The following is a 27712-nucleotide window of genomic DNA, read 5'->3' as shown; positions in this document are numbered from 1 at the left end:
CACATTATCTTACCATCCAAACATTTCACCCTCCTCATATATACGGAATTTTCTCTCAATTTTAAACTTCTTGGTCCCATTGAAATTATATCCTCAGAGTGTAGCAAACATTCCGAATTATCAAGATCTCCATTGAAATAAAATGATACACCCTGACAATAGAATCGTGTCTCATGTGAACAATACGATTGACATTCCTTTTGATTTAATCCGGAAATTTTCGTTTCCGCATAGAGAAAGGTACTGTTCGCATACAATTCATACGAACATTGATCATTTTCAACAGGACGTTCGTAGCACTGATTCTCCATATATTCTTCATCGTAAGGGGCGGCACGAAATGCATCCGGTTGTATCATTTTATCTTTATCGCTGAGGATACATCTACCCAGCATGTTTTGATGTTGTTTCGCTGCATCTGATTTATCCTGAATGAATTTGAATCTGAAATGAATTTTATAGGTGGATGATTTCCAATGACTATCATGGCTACGGGTGTGGATTTTTAAAGAATATTTCTTCAATGACTAGCTTGCCTATAGGCGTGGATTTTTAAAGAATATTTTTTCAATGACCAGCTTTGCTATAGGCGTGGATTTTTAAAGAATATTTTTTAAATGTCTAGCTTGGCTATAGGCGTGGATTTTTAGAGAATATTTTTTCAATGACCAGCTTTGCATGGATTTTTAAAGAATATTTTTCCAAGACTATCTTTGCTATGGACGTGGATTTTAAAGAATATTTTTTCAATGACCAGCTTGGCTATAGGCGTTGATTTTTAAAGAATATTTTTTCAATGACCAGCTTTCATATAGGCGTGGATTTTTTAAGAATATTTTTTCAATGACCAGCTTTCATATAGGCGTGGATTTTTTAAGAATATTTTTTCCAAGACTATCTTAGCTATGGACGTTGATTTTTAAAAAATATTTTTCAATGACCAGCTGGGCTATAGGCGTGGATTTTTAAAGAAAAATTTTTCAATGACCAGCTTGGCTATAGGCATGGATTTTTAAAGAATATTTTTTCAATGACCAGCTTGGCTATAGGCATGGATTTTTAAAGAATATTTTTTCAATGACCAGCTTGGCAATAGGCGTGGATTTTTAAAGAATATTTTTTTAATGACCAGCTTGGCTATAGGCGTGGATTTTTAAAGTATATATTTTCAATGACCAGCTTTCATATAGGCGTGGATTTTTTAAGAATACTTTTTCAATGACCAGCTTGGATATAGGCTTGGATTTTTAAAGAATATTTTTTCAATGACCAGCTTTCATATAGGCGTGGATTTTTTAAGAATATTTTTTCAATGACCAGCTTTCATATAGCGTGGATTTTTTAAGAATATTTTTTCCAAGACTATCTTAGCTATGGATCTGGATTTTTAAAGAATATTTTTCAATGACCAGCTGGGCTATAGGCGTGGATTTTTTAAGAATATTTTTTCAATGACCAGCTTTCATATAGGCGTGGGTTTTTAAGAATATTTTTTAAATGTCTAGCTTGGCTATAGGCGGGGATTTTTAGAGAATATTTTTTCAATGACCAGCTTTGCATGGATTTTTAAAGAATATTTTTCCAAGACTATCTTTGCTATGGACGTGGATTTTAAAGAATATTTTTTCAATGACCAGCTTGGCTATAGGCGTTGATTTTTAAAGAATATTTTTTCAATGACCAGCTTTCATATAGGCGTGGATTTTTTAAGAATATTTTTCAATGACCAGCTTTCATATAGGCGTGGATTTTTTAAGAATATTTTTTCCAAGACTATCTTAGCTATGGACGTGGATTTTTAAAAAATATTTTTCAATGACCAGCTGGGCTATAGGCGTGGATTTTTAAAGAAAAATTTTTCAATGACCAGCTTGGCTATAGTAGCCATGATAGTCATTGGAAATCATCCACCTATAAAATTCATATAGCTTGGCTATAGGCGTGGATTTTTAAAGTATATATTTTCAATGACCAGCTTTCATATAGGCGTGGATTTTTTAAGAATATTTTTTCAATGACCAGCTTGGCTATAGGCGTGGATTTTTAAAGAATATTTTTTCAATGACCAGCTTTCATATAGGCGTGGATTTTTTAAGAATATTTTTTCAATGACCAGCTTTCATATAGCGTGGATTTTTTAAGAATATTTTTTCCAAGACTATCTTAGCTATGGATGTGGATTTTTAAAGAATATTTTTCAATGACCAGCTGGGCTATAGGCGTGGATTTTTTAAGAATATTTTTTCAATGACCAGCTTTCATATAGGCGTGGATTTTTAAGAATATTTTTTAAATGTCTAGCTTGGCTATAGGCGGGGATTTTTAGAGAATATTTTTTCAATGACCAGCTTTGCTATAGGCATGGATTTTTAAAGAATATTTTTTCCAAGACTATCTTTGCTATGGACGTGGATTTTTAAAGAATATTTTTTCAATGACCAGCTTGGCTATAGGCGTGGATTTTTAAAGAATATTTTTTCAATGACCAGCTTTCATATAGGCGTGGATTTTTTAAGAATATTTTTTCCAAGACTATCTTAGCTATGGACGTGGATTTTTAAAGAATATTTTTCAATGACCAGCTGGGCTATAGGCATGGATTTTTAAAGAAAATTTTTTCAATGGCCAGCTTGGCTATAGGCATGGATTTTTAAAGAATATTTTTTCAATGACCAGCTTTCCTATAGGCGTGGATTTTTTAAGAATATTTTTCCAAGACTATCTTGACTATGGACGTGGATTTTTAAAGAATATTTTTTCAATGACCAGCTTTCCTATAGGCGTGAATTTTTTCAGAATATTTTTTCCAAGACTATCTTGGCTATGGACGTGGATTTTTAAAGAATATTTTTTCAATGACCAGCTTTCCTATAGGCGTGGATTTTTTAAGAATATTTTTTCAATGACCAGCTTTCCTATAGGCGTGGATTTTTAAGAATATTTTTTCCAAGACTATATTGGCTATGGACGTGGATTTTTAAAGAATATTTTTTCAATGACCAGCTTTCCTATAGGCGTGGATTTTTTAAGAATATTTTTTCCAAGACTGTCTTGGCTATGGACGTGGATTTTTAAAGAATATTTTTTCAATGACCAGCTTGGCTACACGCGTGGATTTTTAAAGAATATTTTTTCAATGACCAGCTTTCCTATAGGCGTGGATTTTTAAGTAATATTTTTTCAATGACCAGCTTTCCTATAGGCGTGGATTTTTAAGTAATATTTTTTCAATGATCAGCTTTCCAATAGGCCTGGATTTTTACAGAATATTTTTTCAATGACCAGCTTATCTATAGGCGTGGATTTTTAAAGAATATTTTTTCAATGACCAGCTTATCTATAGGCGTGGATTTTTAAAGAATATTTTTTCAATGACCAGCTTTGCTATAGGCGCGGATTTTTAAAGAATATTTTTTCGGATTTTAAAGAATATTTTTTCAATGACCAGCTTGGCTATAGGCGCGGATTTTTAAAGAATATTTTTTCAATGACTAGCTTGGTATAGGCGTGGATTTTTAAAGAATATTTTTTCAATGACTATCTTGCCTGTAGGCGTTGATTTTTAAAGAATATTTTTTCAATGACTATCTTGCCTGTAGGCGTTGATTTTTAAAGTAGATTGTTTCAATGACTATCTTGCCTGTAGGCGTTGATTTTTAAAGAATATTTTTTCAATGACTATCTTGCCTGTAGGCGTTGATTTTTAAAGTAGATTGTTTCAATGACTATCTTGCCTGTAGGCGTTGATTTTTAAAGAATATTTTTTCAATGACTATCTTGCCTGTAGGCGTTGATTTTTAAAGTAGATTGTTTCAATGACTATCTTGTCTATAGGCGTTGATTTTTAAAGTAGATTTTTTCAATGACTATCTTGCCTATAGGCGCTGATTTTTAAATCAGATTTTCTCAATGACTATCTTGGCTACACTTCCCTGAGCTCTGAACACTTTTTTGCATTTAGATATCAATCACAGGTCGTTTGAATAACTGAAGCGCAAAATGTTAAATTGTTTAACATGGAAATATGACTTCATTGCAGTTTTTATTTCCATTTTCACTTTCAGGGAATAAATGCCTGAACTCACAAAAATGATATCATTAAAGCTCTGACAACAACAAAAAGTCTGCGGAATTTTTCTAAATTGGCATACGACAAAAAGAAAAAAACAACAACAAACATTTAATTATAATGCAATCAAAATTCTAATTTCGTATTAGAACACACAAACAGATGCCAATTGAAATGCCACAAACAAAAAAGCAGAACTTAACAAAAAAGTTATCCAAAAACAATTCTCACTTACCTTTCGTGATTGTTACGGTGGGAGGGTGCAAACGATGCAGATAAACACTGGAATTCATGTTCGAATAGACATTTCTCAGCACATTCACGTCGCGTGACCAATGTCGATATTGTTTTCTTTCCCTGGAATACTAAACTATTTCCGGGTATCTTTGTCAAGGTCCATAAACGTTGTTTGCATGTTTCGGGTACTGGAAATAAAAATGAAGTTATATCAATAATAATTTTAAAGAAAAACCTCTTCACACCTCTACATACCCTTCAAACATGTTTTTTCATAGAACACAGCTTCACCATCTGCCACCAATGGCAGATTATTTCCCACGGCCATGTATATGTCACTTCGTTTCAAATATGAATAGCCATAACATTCGTTGGTATCCAAGAGATGTACATAGGCAAAGCAGGTATCATCTTTATTACAAATGCTCCAACATTCTGAACTTGCTGTACTTTGGAATTGAAGAATGCTATTGTTTAGCAATGGAGGTGGTGTTTGCGAATTTAGAAGCGGGTAACCATCACGTGTATATCGATTACGATCTTTGTAATTGCTGTTCGTTGGCTTGTACATTAAATTACGAACCGTCATATATTCCAATGGTGGTCGAAACCCGACAATTTTTTGCAAATGCATTTGATACAGTGGGCACTCCAGTATTAGGGCATCTAAATTGTGGAAGATTAGAAATTGAGAGATGTTATAATGAATTAATCAGGGTTATAAAGAGAAGGCTTCGAATTAAATTCGCTCCAACACAGCGTGAAATTGAAAAGCTCGAGTGTAAAGAAATCGAGATGGACAGGAGTTAAAATGAAGGCGGATGTTAGGCGACCACATACCTATCAGTGGTTTTCAAGGTTTCCTGAAGGGTATCAACTGTATTTGAACGGTGCTTTACGGTACTTTACGTCTCAACGTAGTAGGCTTAGTTGTCAAGTTCTTGCGACTAAGGAGCTATGCCGCAATCCACCTCTTTCCCTCCACAATTCTATATCTCATGGATATTCGAACTTTTACTAAAAAATTCCGATAATAAATCTTTGTCTTATGTAATTGCAGTCTTCTATAAGTGCACCAATTTCTCTACAAATATGGACAGTGACAGCGAACCCCTCACTATTGTCGCCAGCTCGAACTCTGGTGTCACAAAGACGACATAAACGATAGTATCAATAGATGGAGCCGGTTACTCCTCAAGCTTATTGAGGGCAGAGAGCATCCCTGACGACATATGGAATAATTTATCACTGACAGAATAGGATGAAGCCATGTCATCCATGCTTCTACATGAAAACGTCCCCCTAACTCTCAGGGGAGAGAGCATACCTGACGAAATTTGTGATAATTTATCTCTGACAGAAGAAGATGAAGCCATGCGGTCATGCATCCACAGTGATCCATGTCTCCAACTCAAGTCATGTTGTAAAGGTTGCCGAATTGATCGGTCTACCGGGGTCGGACGTTTTTGCCTCGGACGAATCCGACAAACCATTAATTTTCATGCAGAAATCAGTAGAAAACGGATGATTCACCGATATTGCAGACCTCCAAAAATTTCAAATCCACAGAAACAATGGGTAAGAAAACAACCCGAAGGACAAGGGTATGCAAATAAAGATGCGAACACTATCCAGCTGATAAGTTTTGATCTCAAATTTGCGAGGATGTTCGAGAGGAACTATCCCCTCGCAACTAAGAGGGAAGTTCTAATCAACGTAATTACTTCGAGAACAGAAGGTAACCCTATGGAACTCCTGGAGTGGTGACGATCGAGGAAACCTCTTGTTCGAATAAGGCGGCTAAGTCATTCAAAAAAGGCTGAGATGAAGTCAAAAAGTCCAAATCCTCCGGCACGATTTTAGTTGACTCCTCGTCTGCCTTAACTCCAAAACTTCGCAAAAGGGTGATGGATGTAAGTCAGCGGATGAACGAAGAGAAACTATCAGCGCATGACGCTGTGACAGCGTCAACTGCTTCAAAGGTCGCCGGTCGTTAGGCTGCGAATCCAAAATTACAACCAACGGTTGTGAAGAGGTCGATTGAGGATTGTTCGAGGAACAGGCTCCTGCCGCGAAGAAGTTGACACAGTCTGAGCGTGGTATGCCTCGATGAAGAAGGTGATTAGTGAGAAGATCACTACTGGAGAGACCAAAATCTCTTCAATCAGTGAATCTTCTAGGGCGAGGAAGGAGAACGCGTTGCTCAGCTCTTCGCAGAAATTATGTTTTGCTGGTGGAAGCTTATCTCAGGGGCATTCTCATTTTGACCAGAGCAATGTTAGGAAGGTTATGTTTCCTCCAAAGCATCAATAGGAAGCTACTGCTGAGCTCCTGAAATCCCTCTCGACCTTAGACATCGCCCTAGTCCAGGAATTTGTATACAAAATAAGGTGAGCGGACTAAGCGGCAATAGGGTCAAGGTGAGAGAATGTATAGTTTCTAAAAACAACCTTAATTAAATTTATCTTTTTAATTACAGTAGATGTGACACAACAACGATACGGAGGAAGGCAAGGTTACGCAGAAGCTGCTGGACGAGCTGGAGAAGTATAGGCCTTGTTATATTTGGTGGGATGCAAATGCCCTCCACTGTAACAGGGGTAACACTTAAAATTTCAAAAGAGATTAAGAGTTGAAGTGATCGATATAACACTGACCAACATGGACGACTCTGGTATAGGGAATTATGGGGTATCTGAAAAGTGTTCCATCTCGGATCACAGGAATATACTTTTCCAAATCTTTATACTTGGAGTAATATAGAGTCCCTATAGAAATCCCAAAAGAACGGATTGGGATAAATTCAGAACCCTGACGATTTTAAAATTCTGCAGAAACAACAAGTGAGAAAAGGCTATAGTCGGTACTGGACCGACTATGTGATACCCTACACCACTACCTCTGTGCATAATCTTTTCACTCGAAAACATTTCTTTTAGGGAGATACGAAAGTTCTCACCTATCTGGCTTTTATACCAAATGACTTAAGGCGAACTGAACCAAAATAATTAATATTTAATTTTATATTGGACTACTATCGACATCACCAATATCAATATTCTTCTATCTCTTTGAGAAAATTTCGTGATGATCCGATCAAAATTCCGACCTGTAGTGTGATTGCAGAAGAAGTGGAAAAAAGGGATGTATTACCGACTATTGCGATATCTCTATTATTTGACCACCTACGCCAACCTACTTTGCATAATTTTAAAGAAGGGATTTTCTACTTTCTTAGTCGGGTTTTGCTTTAAGATGGTCCCCAACCAAAGGTGTGATATGCGTCATTATAACTAAAATCGCAAAAATGAAAAGTTGGGTTCTATTAGCGACTATTGCGATATCTTCGTTGTGTGACCGCCTACGACAACCTACGTTACATCGTTTCAAAGGCGATATTTTCTACTTTTATTGCCAAGCTTTGCTTTTTATATACCCCTAATAGACGCTGAGATATTTGCTTTGGAATAAAATGTAGACATTTTCTCCAAATAACTTTTTTGCTCATTCCGACCCCTAATTATTATCCGACCATCACGAAAATCAATAGGCTTCTTCCCTTCCGGGACCCCCATCAACACCCAAAATTTCGTGACGATCCGATCAAAATTGCGACCTGTAGCGTGATTTCCAAAAAAGTGGAAACATGCGATGTATTACCGACTATTGCAATATCTCCGTTATTTGGTCACCTATGCCGACCTAGTTTGCATCATTGTAAAGATGGGATCTTCTACTTTCATAGTCAGTCTTTGTTTTTGAAAATAGCAAGAATGAAAATTTGGGTTTTATTTGCCACTATTGTAATATCTCCGTTGTTTGATCACCTAAGAGAACTTACTTTACAACATTAGAAAGGTGATATTTTCTACTTTTATTCTCAGGACTTGCTTTTGGTATACCCCATATAGAAGCTGAGATATTCGCTTTGGAAAAAAACGTTGTCTTTTTATCCATATAAGTTTTTTGCCCATTCCGACCCCTGGACATTATCCGACCATCACCAAAATCAATAGGCTTCTTCCCCTCCGGGACCCAAAATTTCGCGACGATCCGATCAAAATTGCGACCTGTAGCGTGATTACAAGGTTTAGATGGACAGACGGACAGACGGACGGACGGACGGACACACATAGCCATATCGACTCAGCTCGTCGAGACATTAATTTTGGTATATATAAGTATGGGTCTACGACCATTATTTCGATGCGTTACAAACTTTTTGGGCAAAACCAACTTATAATACCCTCCCCACATAGTGGTGTAGGGTATAATAACTTATAGAGGAGGTCGAGGAAGCCGGGGATTCCCTAATCAATACTCTCCTGACTTGCTATTAGGACTCCTGTCCAATTACCTATCATGGGAGAAATTCCAACCAGTTTGATGAAATAAACAATTTGGCAATTTTTTTGAGGTTTGAGGTCCTATCTGTAGACGGCCATTATAGGAGGTCTTTTTTCTGTAGAAGAACACCCTGGGTGTTCTGGAGAAGATCACTTTGGGAGGTCCTCTATCAGTAGAAGACCACTTTATCTGTAGAAGGCCATATTAGGAAGTCTTCTATCTGTAGAAGAACATCTTCTATAAGTAGATGACCACTTTAGAAGGTCTTCTTTCTGTAGAAGCGTAGTTTAGGAGGTCTTCTTTCGTTAAAGCCCATTTTTGGGGTTTTCTATATGTAGAAGGCCACATTAGGAGGTATTTTTTTCGGTAAAAGATAACCATAGGTGGTCTTCTGTCTGTATCGCCTGAAGGCGACGTTATGAGGTCTTCTATATGTAGGAGACCACTTTATGAGGTCTTCTATCTGAAGAAGGACAGTTGGGAGGTCTTCTTTCTGCAGAATATCACTTTAGGAGGTTTTCTATATGTAAAAGAGCAATTTAAGTGGTCTTCTATCTATAGAAAAACATTTTAGGAGGTCTTCTATCTGCAGAAGACACTGTATGAACTCTTTGATTTGTAGAATACTACTTTGGGAGTTCTCCTATCTGCAGAAGACCGCTTTGTAGGTCTTTTATCTGTAGCAGACCACTTGATTTTCTATCTGTAGGAGAGCAGTTTATGGGATATTTTGTCTACAGTAAAGTAACTAGGAAATCCTACAATAAAGTCATTACGGGCGTGGATGCCTACAAGGTTAATTTCAATAAGCACAAGGGTGAAATCAAGAAATCCAGGCGAAGGTCATGGGTTAGTTTTAGTTAGTCTGTAGAAGTTTAATGAATCGGCTATGTTTCGCAAGATATTGTCCAAGCATGGCAAATCGATGAGTAGTATCAAGCGGTTCATCGACTAGAGACTTGCGATCTGCTATCAGTGGTTCACTTCCCTGGTTGTACAGACTTTGATGTAGTCCTGCCTGCAACAAGTCGCAATCAAACTCGAACTGTAGATGGGACTACATTATGAGGTTCTATCTCTCAAAGACCACTTTAGGAGGTTTTCTATCTGTAGAGGGCTACTTTAGGAGGTCTTGTATCTATAGAAGGCCGCTTTAGGAGGTTTTCCATCTGGAGAAGACCATATTAGGAAGACTTGTATCTTTAGAAGAACATCTTGTATACGTAGATGACCACTTTAGGAGTTCTCCTATCTGCAGTAGACCATTTTAGGAGGTCTCCTATCTGCAGAAGGCCACTTAAGAAGGTCTTATTTCTGTAGAAGCCTACTTTTTTCGCTTGAAGTGGAAAAGGAATATCGAGAAGCGGATTGGGTAAAGTTGGGACTGAGAAACAAGTTATACACTGACTTGGACTGAAGGTATGTATCTCTCCCCTGGACGGTCTGACAATATATACAGATAGATCCAAGATGGAGGAAGGCACTGGCACCCGGCGGTTACTGCGAGAACCCATTAATAAAAAACAGCTTAATGATAGCTGCAGCGATTTTCTTGCAATCTGGAAAGCAGCACCATTGGTGAAAGAACTCGAAGACAACCTTACAGGATCGGTGACCTGGACTAAAAATTCTCGAGCTATACTGGCCTGTGGTCTATCGTCGTAAAACGACCTCCCTCCATATCACCCGACAAGTAAGGGATGAAAATCGCTGTGGGACTTATTACTGTTCACCATGGAGTGAGATCTCTAACTTCAAAACTTACTGTAGATGCAGAACAGGTAGAGGCAGTCGAACATCTACTCTGTGGGTGCCCCTTGTTGCTACGAAGAAGACACCGAATACAAGGTAGATATGAGATAAATTAAAAAAATCCATATTGTATTGTTCTAGGAGGTAGTACAACCTAGTGATTGATTTTTTGACCATGTGGGTTAGGCCATTGTGGCGCTGAGCGCCTCAATTGTCATATATTCTATGGTTGAGCTTGCCACGAAATACATTTCTATCATCTTTACATAATCAACAATTGTACTTTTTTACAGAACTAAACACCTGTATAACCCTTCTAATTTCCTACGCCAATTAAGTTTTTTCTTTAGAAAACTTCAAACAAATCATTAGTTGAATGTATTTTATAAAATTCTATTCTTCACTTTCGGTTAATGATTACATAGTTGTTATTTATTTAAATACAAAAATAAAATAATAAAAAAAAAACAAAACAAAAAATTCGCACAGTCATAGATACCGACTGACTGACGGAGATTTTCATGTGGATGGATATGATTACCGAGGGTGATGTTACCGGCAACTAGTAACTCTATAATAATTGAATACTTACTGCAGTTAAAACATTTCAATTGTATTATTGTTGTTGTTAATAAAATTATTATGGCTGTGTAAACTTTGGCTAAAGCTTTCAAAGAATGCGAGACCGGCTTAATTGTGGTGATGGTGTTACGATGCGACGACGACAACGATTGTAGGGTCATTGTGCAAGTCCAGGGTTTATTATTGTTGCGTTGACACAGTAAAATGTTGTTAAAAATTATTTATTTTGTTGTTGTTGTAGTTACACTAATGACGTTTAGGTTTATTTGGTTAATAGCTTATTTGTGGAAAATATTTTTATACGTATACGGCACCTTGTTTTTGAGGGTTTTATTGTTTCACTTAGTTAAGTGTCATCACAAGATTTTATGTTCTCTGTTTTAACGACATTTTGTTATTATTTTTCACTGTATTTTTTGTCTAAAAATCTGTCTGACTTCATTATAAAAAATGTCATATTTTGCTGTCATTAATCACATTCATAGAAACGGTGAAATTAATTGGTTTAAAATTATTTTTGCAGGCAATTTATAAAATAATTTTTAATGCACATTCATTGAACCTCAAAACAATATATTTTGCAATATTCTAACCAACAAAATATTATAGAAATAGCCATGGAGGTAAGCATTTTTCGAATCGTATAAAAATCTGTGGGTTTTATAGAAAACTACATATCTCAATAAATAAAAACAATTAAGTTCGGCCGGACCGAATTATTATACTCTCCACCATGGAATATATGAGTTAAAATTAAATAAATAGAATTACAGCAAATTTGGGCCAATAATAATGCTATATCCTATGTCCACAATATTAGGTGGAGAAATTTGTTGACTCCTAGAAACCCCAAATACCAAGTAATAGCTAATGTGGTAGGAAAAATGCACATTAGTTGAAATCGAGAGGTATTTGGACTTACGTCCACAATTTTAGATAGAAAATATTGATACAAACACACTTAGCGCTGAAGAAGTTTTTTGGCCACTGGGAACCCAAATTGCAGCCACTGAAAAAAGTGGATAATAAATTGGTACCGTGGAAAAGTGTTTTGACCAATAGAAATGCTAAATGCCAAATTTCAGCTAATTCGGCCTGAAAATTTAGCTACAATTCTCAAAATATCCAACACTGGGAGGTACCATTATATGGGGCTATACCAAAACATGTACCTATGCTCACAATTTTTGCAGTTAGCCTTAAATTCCAAATCGAATTAATATTATGATTCATTTTTGTTTTCAATCAAACACAAATTTCCAACAATAAGAAGAGTTTGGTGGTACTTCAAATTAATTTGAATTCGAATCGTCTTAGAGAAACAGGCCATAAAATAGCAAATTACAGCTTGTTCGGTTAAAAATTGTAGCTAAAATCCTTCAAACACTGGAAATCAAGAAGTATCGTTATATGGAGACTATACCCACACATGGACATACGCTTACAATTGTTGGTGGAGAAGTTTAGTGACCACTGGGAACCTCTAATATCAAATTCCAGATAGTTCGGTCAAAAAATGTAACTAAAATTCAGAAAATACTGAAAATTGCGAGGTACCGTTATATGGGGCAATATCAAAACAAGGAAAAATTGCCAGTTTTTGTGGAGGAGTTCAATCAATCTCAAATGCCGAATTACAGGTAGTTCCGTCAAAAAATATAGCTAAAATTCTGAAAACACCGAAAATCGGGAGGTAACCTTATAGCTGGCCTACACCAAAATATAGACCTATGTTGACAATTTATAGTGGAGAAGTTTCTTGACGGCAGGGAACCGCAAATGTCATTATGTCATTACAGCTAGTTTGGTACCGTTATATGGGGGCTATACTAAAACAGGGTCATATGTAGACAGTTTTTATTGGATATGTTTTGTGAGCACTGTGGATTTCAAGTGTCAATTTACAGGTAGATCCTATTAAAAAATTAGCGAAAATCCTGAAAATATAGAAATTAGGAGGTTTTGTTTTATGGGAGCTGTACCAAAACATCTGCCTTTGTAACCTATTTTCAAACTTGACCTGTCGATGCAAAAATATAGCGTTTCAATTATTGTACAAACAATGTGTTACATGTAGAAAACAGACTTAATATACCCTCCATACTATGGTGCAGGGTATAAAATGGCTGGTGAGCATGAAGGAGTGACTGACATTAGTCCATAGTCGATAGACTGTATCGGGCAAAGTTTTCTTAAGATCTGCTGAGAACAAAGGACATTCTAAAGGTCTTCCATGGAAGATTATTCTAGGAAAGGCCCAATATGGATACAAGACCTCCTAAAAGTTTTCTGTGGAAACAAGTCCTTTAAAATGTCGTCTATGAGGTCTTCCATAACAGATGATACTACGAAAGGTCCAATTGAAAAGTCTTTTTGTCTTCTATGGACAGAATACCTAATTGTCTCCAATAAATATAAGACCTTCTAAAGATCTTCCAAGGACAGAAAACCTTCTAAAGGTCATCTATGAACAGAAATTCTTCTAAAAGTTTTCTATGGGCAGAAAACTCTCTTAAGGTCTTCTGTGAAGAGAAAATCTTCTAAAGGTGATCTACGTATAAAAGATTCTTTAAAATCTTCTGTGGAGATGACATTTTAAAGGTCTGCTATGGATATTTTGAAAGACATTCAAAAGCTCTTCTTAAAGTCTTTTATTGACATAAGACCTTCTAAAGGCCTGTTGTAGACAAAATAATCTAAATGTCATATATGGACAGAAGACCTTCTTTAGGCAGAAAACCTTCTAAAGGCCTTTTATGAACAAATCATCTTCTAAATATCTTTCATGGACAGTAGATCTTATAAAGGTCTCCTATGATAAGAAGACCTTCTTCTATTGACAGAAAATCTTTTAAAAAATTTCTATGGACAGAAGGCTTTCCAAAAGTCTTCTATGGCCAAATTACATTCTTCTAAAGATATTCAGCGGAGAGAAGAAGACCTTCTGTAGACCGAAGAACTTTTAGAGTCATTGTAAAAACATACCTCCTATGGAAAGAGAACATAAAACAAATGTTTTACTTAATGTCTTGTATGAGCAGAAGTTTATCAAAAGGTCTTCTATGGACAGAAGATTTACTATACTCGTATACGAAAGTTGAACAGAACAAGGATATATTCTATGAGTGCCTAGATAGAGCATATGACCGCTGCCCTGGCCATGACATTAAGATTGTTCTATGAGACTCTAATGCCAAAATTGGGAAAGAAAATATCTTTGGTCCCACGGTCGGCAAGTTCAGTCTTTTTGAGGTAACAACGGAATAAGGCTGATCGATTTTGCAACGGCAGAAAACATGGCATTGAGCAGCACCTGGTTGCAATACCTCGGCATATGCATGGCCACGTGGATATCCCCAGATGGAAAAATAATAAATTAGATTGATCTTGTTATGATAGACGGAAGACACTCGTCCAGTGTGTTAGATATGCGATCGATTCGAGGAGAAAACACCGATTCGAACTATTTCCTTATAGCAGCCGAAGTAAGCAGCCCAGGACCAGGGTTTCGGAGTCGGAGACGGAGTCTACGAGTCGGAGTCGAGCAATTTTGCTGGAGTCGGAGTCGGAGTCGAAAAAAATAACTCGACTCCGACTCCGGGCAATTTTATCTACAATTAGAAATATAACATTAAATTCTGGATACCATTTGTTTTTCAAAAATCATTATTTAAAAAGAAGATAAAAGAAAACATTTAAGTAACCGATATACTATACAAACTTAGAGGACGATTCACAGGATATTTACTGTTCTTTGAAGTCTATTCTTTTCATCCTTATTTTGATTACAAAATGCATGTCCAGAATATTTTTTGGTCCACTTGTTCCATGAATTTTTCGCAAGCAAATGTAAAGTTCTATGACAATCGAATTATAATTGAGCATTTAACGCATTTTATATAAGCCCTACAAGTCTTCTGTCAGAACACCTAGTGTTCTTCTCACAAAAAATCTACTGATCTTCTTATCTTGTCTTTTGTGAGATGCCATTCTTGTCTTCCCTTAAAGGACCTGTTGGACTCCTGTGAAAGACATTTTGTTCGCTATGGGAAATTCTACTGATTACACTGTAGCATAAAATGGAAGTTAAGGTTTGGAGGTAAAAAAATCACGTTGGGAATTAAAGCCCCTATTAAATTTATTAAGAATTCCTACAATAATGCTTGGGTAAGTAGCTTTATATCTTTGTTTGGCGATATTGATTCAACATTTTGAGATGAAATATTTTCAGATAAATAGAATGAAGAATCCTTTTGTAGATTATTTTGTCCTTCTAGTTTAGTTCCTTCCATGTCCTTTTTGTTCTTGAACTGAAAAAGAAACACAAGATCAGACTTTCTACATTAAACATTTTTACAAAAATGTTCCTCCAGTAATCGATTTTATTTTTCAAAACTTTTCGGTCCGCCATTTCCGTAAAATCTTATATTTTTTACAAAATCGATCGATGAGGGACTAGATTTTGATGTCCTTGATAAGCCCACAATAATATGTGACAATCGGATTATAGTTTTCGAGTTAGAGTTGGCACCGCAAAATGCTTTAATGGAAACTGTGTTTCGTAGACGGTCATTTGCCACAAAACTTCTTACAGCCTGTTTATGTATTTCGAACCAAAAATGTGTGGGCATGAAATACACCCAAACTTTAGTTTTCGAAATTTTATTTCCTTTGCTTTTGCTTCAAAACAAAAAACTAATTTGAACAAGTAAAACATTATCAGTCAGCTTTGCCGACAGAGATATACCCTCAGCCTATGTGAATTGAAACTTTAATCGACGGATAAATCGAATGTATTTAGGATCTTTTCAGAATTTTGTAGCTCTTTTGGACATTTGAACTTGCTGACAATAATGTGGATTAGGATTTAAGGTCAAAAGTGTTGCGAAGGAGGTACTTAAAGGAATGGACCGATATAGTCCATTATGGAAGTGGATCTTATTTTTGGAGTCATATTTTTTCGATATATATCGCGCCCACTAGTCATTTCAGTCGATCATCGTATAAATTTTGGACCAGTATGCCAGGAAACATGGACTTGTCCACGGAAAACATAATATCGCTGTAAACAGGTCCACAACGAACAGCATAGGTATATATTTCCAAAGGATCTTGGAACTGACCCTAAACTGCTTTAGAAGATAACCTAAATTTGGACAAAATATTAGGAGATCCAAAGTTTGGACCCTACGTATTATCATATCATATCATTTTAAGGGTTTTTGGAAATGTTGGTAACAAATAATTTAGAATTGATATGTCTGGACTATTGTTATAAATAATACTCAAAACAACAAGTAAAAAAGTATCAGTCGGCTTTGCCGACTGAGATATACCCTCAACCTGTGTGGATTGAAATACTTTTTTTCCCAAAGAAAACGTATGTAAGTTAGCACATCCCTGCCGAACTAACAAACAACATTGTTGCTTGCTTGGCTGTGTTGTGTTCTTGCTAGGCTACATTGATGGAGTCGTGTTACGTCTAGTGGCGTGATCATGGTGTCAGCACTTTTTGTCTTTTATAACTTAAGTAGTTTAAGTAGAATAAGTTTTTGGATTTCAATAAAGAAACAGTTTATTTAAGCTCACCAAAAGACGAAGAAGTCTTTTATTGTTAACTGGCGCCCAACCGGGTTCAACCCTACAAATATAAAGATCTAAAAAAAAGAGATCTATCAGTTTAAATCAGTCCTACGAATATAAAGATCTAAAAAAAAGAGATCTATCATCTTAAATTTAAATTTTGCTGAAAAAGGAAGCTTTACTTAAAACTTGCTGGATTAAGAGGCCTCGCTTAAAATTTGCTGAAAAATCTAAGGATCTACTCTTTTTAAATAACGTAATACTTACTGAAAGTAATATTTACTGGAAGGAAGCCTTACTTAAAACTTGCTGGATTAAGAGACCCCGCTTAAAACTTGCTGAAAAATATAAGGATTTACTCTTTTTAAACAACATAAAGTCATGTAAGTGTGTCACTCATTGAATTTCAAAATTGTGTCCAAAACTGGTGAATTAAGAACTTAATATTTAAGAAAAAACAAAGTGTAGTGCGTGTTTAAAAAATTTTTATCTTTGTGCCAAAAAAAAACAAACACAGTGATTTAGATCTTGTTATAGTCGTAACAATTTTTTGTTTGAAAAGACAATATGAACAGTGAAGAAATGACTGCATTAATAGAATCCGCTGTACGTACAGCGATTCTGGCATATAAAACAGAAGTCGACAAAAAAGTCGACGAGTTAACAAAAAAATTCTCGTCCATTTCAGTAGGGCAAACAGATGTGAAACCATACGAAGACGTAAAAATTTATTCATCAATAACGTGTGATGAATCACTTGATATTATCAAATCTTTGCCCGAATTTGACGGGAAAATCGAAAACTATGTTTCGTGGAGACAAGCGGCACATAACGCGTATAAAGTCTTCGAAAAATACGATGGTAGTTCAAAACACTACCAAGCGGTCTGCATTATTAGGAACAAAATTAGGGGGTCAGCAGATGCTGTATTAGCGTCATTCAACACTGTGCTAAATTTTAAAGCGATCATAGCTAGATTAGATTTTACATATTCAGATAAAAAACCAATTCATCTAATCGAACAAGTACTAAGTACCCTCAGACAAGGCGAACAGTCAGTGATTCAATTTTATGACGAAGTAGAGAAGAAACTGTCGTTATTAACCAATAAAACAATTATGAGTTACGACAAAACTCTCGCTTTGGCCATGAATAACAAATATAGACAGGATGCACTCAGAGTATTTGTTTCCGGATTGAGGAAACCTCTCTGCGATGTGCTTTTCTCAGCCCGCGCTGCTGATCTTCCGTCAGCTCTAGCCTTAGCGCAGGAGGTAGAGGCGAATCACGAAAGATACGTCTTTGCCACATCGTTTGCGAATAGGAATGATGAAAAAAAGTTAAGGTCTGAAACCTCAAAAAAAATTCAGCCAAGAAAACCGTCTGATAGTGGTTGGAACTATAAACAACAAAACTATCATAAGCAGAAAAATCCACATTACGAAAATGGTGGTGATGCTAATTTACAGGCTAGAGATCAAATAGAGGACATGGACTTGGACCCAACTTCGTCTAAATTCAGACAACCGACCAATTATGGTAACGGTAAAACTTCTCACAGACAACCATTTAAGCGTCAAGCTGGGTCTGGCCGAAGTACGGGCCCAAAATTTCAAAAAGTGAATAATATGATTCCAGAATCCCATTCAGGAGAAGAGCAGGCGGGACACTATTGTGACATAGCTCAATCCGAATGTGGAGACATAAACGATGAAATAAATGAAGACCGTGACTATGTAAATTTTTTAGAGGCAGGTCCCTACTACCGTTCATAAGGCGGACGATAGCAGGGAAACCAATACGCCTTTTAATTGACACTGGTGCTTCAAAAAATTATATAAAACCTCTCAATGAACTGAAGCATATAATTCCCGTAAGTACTCCTTTTTCAGTTCACTCTGTCAACGGACAAACTCCTATTAAACAAAAATGTTTTGTAAATTTATTCGGCATGAACTCTACATTCTTCATTTTGCCAACTCGAACAACATTTGATGGAATTGTGGGCTTAGACCTATTAAAGAAAATCAATGCAAACATTGATTTAAAAAAAGGATTTATCCTACATAATTCTGGCTCTGAACTAATTGAATTTTTTGAATGTAAAGATGTTAATTTTATAGACGTCGATAAAATTGATGTGCCTTTCGCAATTAAGGCGGATTTTCAGAAAATGTTAAAAAAACGAATAAAGGTTTTTGCTGATCCTAAAGAAGCACTACCTTATAATACAAATATCGTTGCTACCATTAACATGGAGAACGAAGAACCTATTTATTCTAAACTATATCCATACCCAATGGGTGTATCTGAATTCGTAAATTCAGAAATAAAAAAATTGTTGGCAGATGGTATAATTCGACCTTCAAGGTCACCATTTAATAGCCCAGTATGGGTAGTCGACAAAAAAGGTGTCGATAATCTAGGCAACCGAAACAAACGTCTCGTTATAGATTTTCGGAAGCTTAATGCCAAAACAATTAGTGATAAGTATCCCGTTCCGAACGTAACAATGATATTATCAAATTTAGGTAAAGCAAAGTACTTTACCACTTTAGATCTGAAATCCGGGTTTCATCAAATTGAACTCGCGGAAAGAGATAGAGAAAAAACGGCATTTTCTGTAAATAACGGAAAGTACGAGTTTTGCCGTCTCCCATTTGGACTAAAGAATGCTCCTAGTATGTTTCAAAGAGCGATAGATGACATACTAAGAGATGAAATAGGCAAAACATGTTACGTTTATGTTGATGACGTTATTGTTTTTTCAGAAACCAAAGAGGATCATGTAAAACATATCGACTGTGTTCTTAGGAAACTGCTCGATGCAAACATGAGAGTCTCTGTCGAAAAATCAAATTTTTTTAAATCTGAAGTTGAATACCTTGGCTTTGTCGTATCCAAAGAAGGTATAAAAACCGCACCATCAAAGATAAGTGCAATACAAAATTTCCCAGAACCAACGACGTTGTTCGCACTAAGATCGTTTCTTGGGTTAGCAAATTATTACAGATGTTTTATCAAGGACTTTGCCAAAATTGCAAAACCTTTAACTGATATTTTAAAAGGAGAAAACGGTAAAATTCCTGCAACCAAATCCAAAAAGGTTGTAGTCAATCTTAACGCCTTCCAACTGGATGCATTTCACAAACTGAAAAATATTCTATCTTCGGAGGACGTCATGTTGATGTACCCTGACTATAAAAAACCGTTCGACCTTACCACTGATGCATCAGCACATGGTTTAGGTGCTGTCCTATCCCAAGAGGGAAGACCAATCACTATGATTTCTAGAGCATTGTCGGATAAAGAGTTGCATTTCGCAACAAATGAAAGGGAGCTTTTAGGAATAGTCTGGGCTCTTAAAACATTAAGACATTACCTCTATGGTGTGAAGACTCTTAACATCTTCACTGACCATCAACCTTTGACATATGCAGTTTCGGATCGTAATCCGAATGCAAAAATTAAGCGCTGGAAAGCTTTCATCGATGAACATAATGCAAACTTGTATTATAAGTCAGGAAAAGAAAATCAAGTTGCAGATGCGCTATCAAGGCAACTTGTCCATGCGTTGGAGAACGATAATTCGTCAGACATGGCAACAGTCCATAGTGAAGAGTCATTCACTTACACTATGGAAAGCTCAGACAAACCGGTCAATTGTTTTCGCAACCAAATCATTCTGGAAGAGTCGGAATTTCCCACCACTCGAAATTTTATACTTTTCGGAAACAAAACGAGACATATTGTACAATATAGAGATAAAAACGAAATATTGGCCAAAATTGTTGATGCAGTCAACACTGAAGTTGTCAATGCTATTCATTGCGGCCTACCTGTGTTGGCCCACATTCAACACGATTTGATTAGAATGTTCCCTTCAACGAAGTTCCGATTTTGTAGTAAATTTGTCTCTGACATTTTCAACCAATGCGACCAGAGAGAAATTGTCGTAAGTGAACACAATAGAGCTCATCGGGCAGCCCAAGAGAATGTTAAGCAAATCCTTTCAGACTACTATTTCCCCAAAATGGTGAAAATAGCGAATGAGGTTGTTGCCAACTGCAAGACATGTTCAAAAGCAAAATACAATCGGCATCCAGAAAAACACGTTATAGGAGAAACAAAGGTTCCTTCTTATTCCGGTGAAATTCTACATATTGATATTTATTCAACTGATAAAAACCATTTCTTAACTTGTGTGGATAAATTCTCAAAATTCGCTGTGGTACAGCCAATAGCTTCCAGAACGATTCTAGACGTAAAAGAACCAATTCTCCAATTAATGAATATTTTTCCAAATACCAAAGTTGTCTACTGTGATAATGAGAGGTCCTTTAACTCTGAGACTATCAGATCAATTCTGAAAAACAGGTTTAATGTAGATATTGTCAATTCACCTCCTCTACACAGCACCTCAAATGGGCAGGTAGAGAGATTTCATAGCACTCTTGCCGAAATCGCAAGATGCTTGAAAATAGAAAGGAAGATCGAGGATACCGTCGAACTCATCTTACAATCAACTATAGAATACAACCGAACAATTCATTCTGTCACGAATGAAAGACCTATTGATACGATACATTCTGCACCCTCTGAGGTAAAACAAAAGATTAAAGAGCGAATCTCTAACGCGCAAAACAGGCAGTTACATTACTTTAATAAAAGTCGTCATGACAAAGTTTACAATGTGGGGGATAAAGTCTTTGTTAGGAATAATCGTAGACTTGGAAATAAAATGACACCACTTTATGAAGAAGCTACTGTCGAAGCAGATTTGGGGACAACTGTCCTAATAAAGGGGAGGGTGGTCCATAAGGACAACCTCAGATAAATTTTAGTTTATATTGATAAAATGTTTTTTTCTGCTTTTGTTTTTTACCTAGGCTGTTACTACAATTTCTTTTCATACTAACGTTGACTCGTGCAAAGATTATTGACTATTCACACTCCGATTATGTCCCAATTTTGGATGGGAAAGCCATCGTTTGGAATGACTATGGGTATCTAAGGCATACAACTAACTTAACAACGTACTTTGAGATACAACGTGAAACTAAAAATGCAATTAGCATATTTCCTCAGACTCATGTAAAAAAGATATTAGAATCCGATTTATTGCATATTGATACTCTTTTAACAACCCTCACCATACATCATCGGCATGCAAGAAGCATTAATTTGATAGGCAAAGCACTTAAGGTCATTGCGGGTACACCAGATGCAGATGATTGGGAAGAAGCAAAATTAATCGAAAAACAACTTGTAGACTCCAACAATAGACAGATAGAAATAAATACAAAAATACAAATTGAAATCGAGAAATTAACAAACGCTGTAAACACGATTCTAAGGACTCGTAGAAAGGAACAAATTGATACCGTAAATCTATTTGAAATTTTAATGGCCAGAAATCGGATGATAGTTATGGAACTACAAAATATAATTTTATCCGTAACTTTAGCTAAAATAAATATTGTAAATCCAACAGTTTTGGACCAGGACGATTTAAAAATATTTATAAAAAATCAGAGCAATGAGCAACACACAGATTTCACCATATCAGAACTAATGTCTTTGTCTAAAGTAAAAGTAATATCAAATGAATATTGTTTGTATTTTATCATTAAATATCCTATTCCAATAAGAACATGTCAGAAAATTTCTTTATTCCCAGTACCTCACGATAATAAAATTATCCAATTCGCTGACACCAACACTGTAGTAGACTGCGAAGGCAAGACGTATTCAGCAACAAATTGCAAGCAAACAATATCTTCAACCTATTGTCAACTTATGCCAAGCGAAACCTGCGCTCAACAACTCATATCGGGTGAATCAGCACACTGTAATACGCAAAGCAATAATCTTGATAAAGTGGCAGAAATCGACGATGGAATTATCATTGTCAATGACGCTATTGCAGAAGTGAAAGAAGCAACCGAAAATGTAAGAAACATAAACGGCACATTCCTCATAACCTTTGAAAAAAATGTGACTGTCAATGGTACACTATTCGTAAATAGAAACAACATTGATATGCGGAAACCAGGAACACCATCATTCCCCTCAATTATTATAAACAACCGCAGTGAAATTTTAAGTTTGTCATCTATCCATCAGATGAACTTGCAAAACTTACAATATATTGGCGACCTTGAAAAAGATGCAAGAATGCGACCAATTTTAGTTGGCGGTGTTGTTTTTATGAGTATCGGAATACTCCATTTCATATTGTGCCTCGTCAAACGTAGGACAAAGATAAGAGAACAACAAAGATTTAAATCTGCCGTAGCAATGGCTATAAAGAAGACCGAGGACGGCCTCCACTTAAGTGAGGGGGTAGTTAGCACATCCCTGCCGAACTAACAAACAACATTGTTGCTTGCTTGGCTGTGTTGTGTTCTTGCTAGGCTACATTGATGGAGTCGTGTTACGTCTAGTGGCGTGATCATGGTGTCAGCACTTTTTGTCTTTTATAACTTAAGTAGTTTAAGTAGAATAAGTTTTTGGATTTCAATAAAGAAACAGTTTATTTAAGCTCACCAAAAGACGAAGAAGTCTTTTATTGTTAACTTGTATTTAGGAGGGGTTTCAAAATTTTGGGCGTATGAAACGACAAAAATATGGATAGGATTAAAACTCAACAATTTATGGGGATATCGGTAGATAGGGATTTTTTACTATACTAGTCGGTTTTTCGTAGGCTAGTATGATAAAAAAGCACAAAAGTAGTATTCGGTTCGAGCTCTCCAGGCACTACATATGGTGCCATAGGGGTTTTTTACAACTTTCGGGCTGTTTTCTCAAGAAGTATGGACTTGCCCCTGAAAAAAATTTTACTGTCGCATTTGAGGCAGCGATTGCAAGTTCCTTCAACAAAAATCAAAGTGATTCGAGATCAGGTCTTAAAGTGAATTTATCCAAAATTTTGTGTGGGAGGTACCCAAAGGAGTGGACAAATATAGTCCATATTCGAACCTGATCTATATCAGGATGTGTAAAGTGTGGACTAAATCGGTCACTCCCATCAAGAGTTATCGTGTGCACAAATTTTCCGAACATTTTTGAACTTTTGTGGGGGAGGTACCTGAAGGAGTGGACCGATATGGCTTATCATCGAACTTAAACTAAGTTTGCTCAAAATATTACTAAGGCCACAGTTTGGACCGAATCGGCAGATCCTTTCGAGAGTTATCTTGCGCTCCAACCACTACACACGGTTTCATAGCGTTTTTTGCACCTTCAGGCTATTTTCTCAGGAAGTATGGACTTGCCCCTGATTAAACTTGTACAGTCGTATGGGGCACAGTGAATACAAGTTGTAACAACAAAAATCAAAGCGATTCGAGAGTGGGTCCTAAACTGAACTTTTCCTAAATTTTGTGTGGGAAGTACCCGAAGGGGTGGACCGATTGAGTCCATATTAAAACCTCATCTAAATCTGGTAGAAATTTCACTATGTGCAAAGTACGGACCAAATCGGTTACTCTTTTCAAGAGTTATCGTGCGCACAAATTTTCCGAACATTTTCGAAATTTTGTGGGTGAGGTAACGGAAGGAGTGGACCGATATAACGCGTCTTCGATATAACTCATCTAAGTTTGGACAAAATATTACGAAAGCCAAATTTTGGACTGAATCGGTTGATCTGTTCGAGAGTTATCGTGCGCTCAAGCCAGCCAGACAGACGGACATGGCTAAATCAACTCCAAATTGTCTGAAACGGATTTCGTCCAAACACATTTAGGATCTAAAACCATTATTTCGATGAGGCACATTTTTCCCGTCTGAAGGTGTATATACCCTAGTTAGCATAAATGCTGTAGGTATAAAAATGATCCTGTAATAAATTGGGTAGAAAAAAAGAGATTTCGGGTCATAGTGCTATGGTGGAGGGTTTGAATTGTTTCGTCCGGCCCAACATAACCCAGCAAAAATCCTCATTACAAACCTCCTTTCCCACCCATTATTTTAACAAGGGCATGTCGCACGAAATATCTGGTTATTTTGTAACCACTGAAATAAGTAGATACTGAGTAGATTCTAACTACTTATTTCTGTGGTTACAAAATAACCAGATAATTCGCGCGACATGCCTTTGTTAAAATAATATACTGTTTTGCTCATTAAAATTTATATTTTATACCCTCCACCATAAAATGGGGGATATATTAAGTTTGTTATTCCGTTTGTAACTACTCGAAATAATCCTTGTAGAGCCCACAAACTATATTTATTCCTGATCAAATGTTAGTAAAATCTATTATATAAACGTAGGACTTTTAATATTGAAAGCGGGCTATGTAGGTCCACGTTTTCATATAGCCCCCATACAAAGTGACGCGTCGTCATTTTATGGAATTTTTAAGATATTTGTCCCATTTCACCACCGAATTGGCTGTAATTTGGTATTTTGTGTCTCCAGAGGCTAAAAAACATTTCTATCAAAGTTTGTTTATATAGGTCCACGTTTTGGTATAGCCCCCATTTAACGCCCCATATAGTACGCGTCACTTTAAGATATTTTGAATGTATTAGTCTCATTTGACCACAGAATGGGTTGTAACTTTATATTTTGTGTTTCGAGAGGCTAAGAAACATTTCTACCATAACATGTTTATATAGGTCCACGTTTTGATATAGTCCCCATAGGACGATATCTCCAGATTTTCGGTATTTTGAAGGTTTTTGCCTCATTATCACACCGAAATGGCTGAAATTTGGTATTTGGTCTTCATTTGCGGTATTAAACGTTCCATATCAAATTGGTCGGTATAGATCCACGACCTCATATAGCCCCCATGGGACGATATCTCCCAATTTTCGGTATTTTTGAAAGTTTTAGCTTTATTATCCTACCAAACTGGCTGAAATTTTATATTTCGTTTCCTTTGGGTTGCAAAACTTTCTCCCAAAAAATTTATCGGTATCGGTCCATGTTTTGATGTACAACTCTATGAAACGGTACATTCCAATTTTCTGCATTTTGAAGGGTTTAGCCTCATTATACCACGGAAATGGCTAAAATTTGGTACATAGTCATGGTTCAGGGTATACAACTTTCCACCCGGAATTGGTCGGTATAGGTCAACGTTTTGCTAGAACGGTATCTCCCGATTATCGGTATTTTGAAGGTTGTAGCCTCATTATTTCACCAAAAGTGGCTGAAATTTGGTATTTGGTCTTTTTCTGGGCTACAAAAATTTCCCTCAGAAATTTGTCGGTATACGTCCACGTTTTGATGTACCCCCCCATAGAACGGTATATCACAATTTTCGATATATGTAAGGTTTTAGCCTCATTTTAACACCGAAATGGCTGCAAGATGGTACTTAGTACAAAAATATGTCGACGTCATAAAAAGGGCACATAGGACCGTACCTCCCGATTTACGGTATTTTGAAAATTGTGGCCTCAATATTCCACCGATATGACTGAAATTTAATATTTAAACTGCCATGAGTGTATAAAATATTGCAGAAGAGAATTATCGGTATAAGCCCTATTCTTCAAATAACCCCATAGAAGCGTACTTCCCTATTTTCGGTATTTTGAAGGTTGTGTCTGTCATCAATATCCCATCGAAACGGATGAAATTTAATAGTTAGTCTCAGTTGTTGGTATAAAACTTTCCACATGAAATTTCCCGGTATTGTTCCATGTTTTTATATAGCCCCCATAGAAAGGTCCCTCCTAATTTTCGGTATTTTGAAAGTATTAGCCACATTATTCTACGGGAATAACTGAAATTCGGTATTTAGTCTTCGCGGAAGTTACGAAACTCTCCTACAGAAATTTATCGGTACAGGTCAAAGTTTCATACAGCCTCCATAGAACGGTTGTCCCGATGTCGGTATTGCCAAATTTTATGTATTTCGCTCAATTTGGAAAATTGTAAATATTGGTCCATGTTTTGGAAAGAACAAAAATGTCGCCCCATATAAGCTGTTTTGAAAGGAATATTATCAGTTGAGATATACATATGTACTACTCCTGCAAAAAATGAAGAGTTTAGTACTTTCATAAACGAAATTAAACTAATTGTTCCTATTCACTTCAATACAGTTCGTGGTGGAGGGTTTAAAAAGTTCAGCGTTGCCGGATTTACCGCTTTTCTTACTTGTTTTTTTATTATCATAGGCTGAGTAGCGAAAACCGACTAATACTCTCTGAGTAATAGTTTTTCTTAAACGTGTTTTAATAGATTTCGATTTGATTTGATTTGATTCCAACAAAGAAGTTTATCTTTTTTTCAATGAAAGGGTCAACATCCAAAAGTTCACAAATAATGGCTAGAAATACTAAATAACACATTGGCGTAATATTTCAGAGATATTAAAAACGTTTATCTATTAATCCGAAATATTGGCTTCTTATTACATTTCCTATTATTTTTTTACTATTATTATTTTATTAAAATATTACGCAAATATTAATTATTATTGACAACTCTATCAATTATTTTGTATATAACTTTATTTTCCACATTTTATTTTTTTGCATATTCACTTTTTCACTTATTCAATTATGAAATAATTTTAATGCTTTTGTTCCATTTCCTTATGACACCTCCTCTTTAATATTATTTCGGTTTTAAATAAATATAATATTTAAAATTTTCATTAAATTTTATTTTGTACAAAAATAAATAAGACTTTTTATTTTTTGGCAATTGTTAACATTGAAACATGCATTTTGTAAATCCATTATTTAACGATATTAATTTGTTTTCAACTTCCCGCCATATTTTTGCAACTTTGCACAAATTTTCCGTAACCGTTTTGTTTGCTTTGTTGCTATTTTCGCTTAATTTTTAACCGAGTTTTCCCAAACGTACTTAGCCAAAGTTTAACTTCAACTAATTGATGAATGTCTACAACCCCTACTCAGAGAGTGAAACATCTACAACAAAACAAACAAATTGAAATTTGCGATATTGTCATTTACATATTGTTTGTTTTTCTATGAACTTTTGTTGTTGTAGTTTTTATTTTTTGCTTTTGAATTTTTGTTGTGATTTGAAATGCACGATTCAAGTTAACGGCAGCGATCTTGTCAGCGATTGCGGTGAATGATGATACTCTACGGTTGGGTTGCCACCCTCCACCGCTGTTGTCATCTTTCCACCAATCGTT

The 27712-nt window shown here is 36.0% G+C and overlaps 1 protein-coding gene across 47 annotated transcripts in view; it reads right to left on the bottom strand.

Annotated features, from left to right (window-relative positions):
* LOC141388861 (uncharacterized) overlaps nt 1-27486 on the bottom strand; it is a 34274-nt gene extending 6788 nt beyond the window's left edge. Inside the window, exons 1-7 of one of the 47 annotated variants that reach the window (XM_073959376.1) lie at nt 27415-27432; nt 26698-26878; nt 16838-16908; nt 10998-11450; nt 4562-4972; nt 4305-4494; nt 14-444 (exon numbers count right to left, since the gene is read on the bottom strand). In XM_073959376.1, the coding sequence (XP_073815477.1) occupies nt 14-444; nt 4305-4494; nt 4562-4972; nt 10998-11148 (1183 nt within the window). In that variant the 5' untranslated portion in view covers nt 11149-11450; nt 16838-16908; nt 26698-26878; nt 27415-27432. The other 46 variants (XM_073959402.1, XM_073959354.1, XM_073959366.1 and 43 more) reach the window with 46 other exon arrangements.
* Between the last annotated feature and the right edge of the window lie 226 nt (nt 27487-27712).

This window comes from Musca autumnalis, unplaced genomic scaffold (genome assembly GCF_047663935.1).
Source record: "Musca autumnalis isolate F117 unplaced genomic scaffold, ASM4766393v1 scaffold_1, whole genome shotgun sequence".
Taxonomy (NCBI): domain Eukaryota; kingdom Metazoa; phylum Arthropoda; class Insecta; order Diptera; family Muscidae; genus Musca; species Musca autumnalis.
The sequence above is the reverse complement of the archived record's forward strand: the minus strand, read 5'-3'. Positions and strand labels throughout refer to the sequence as shown.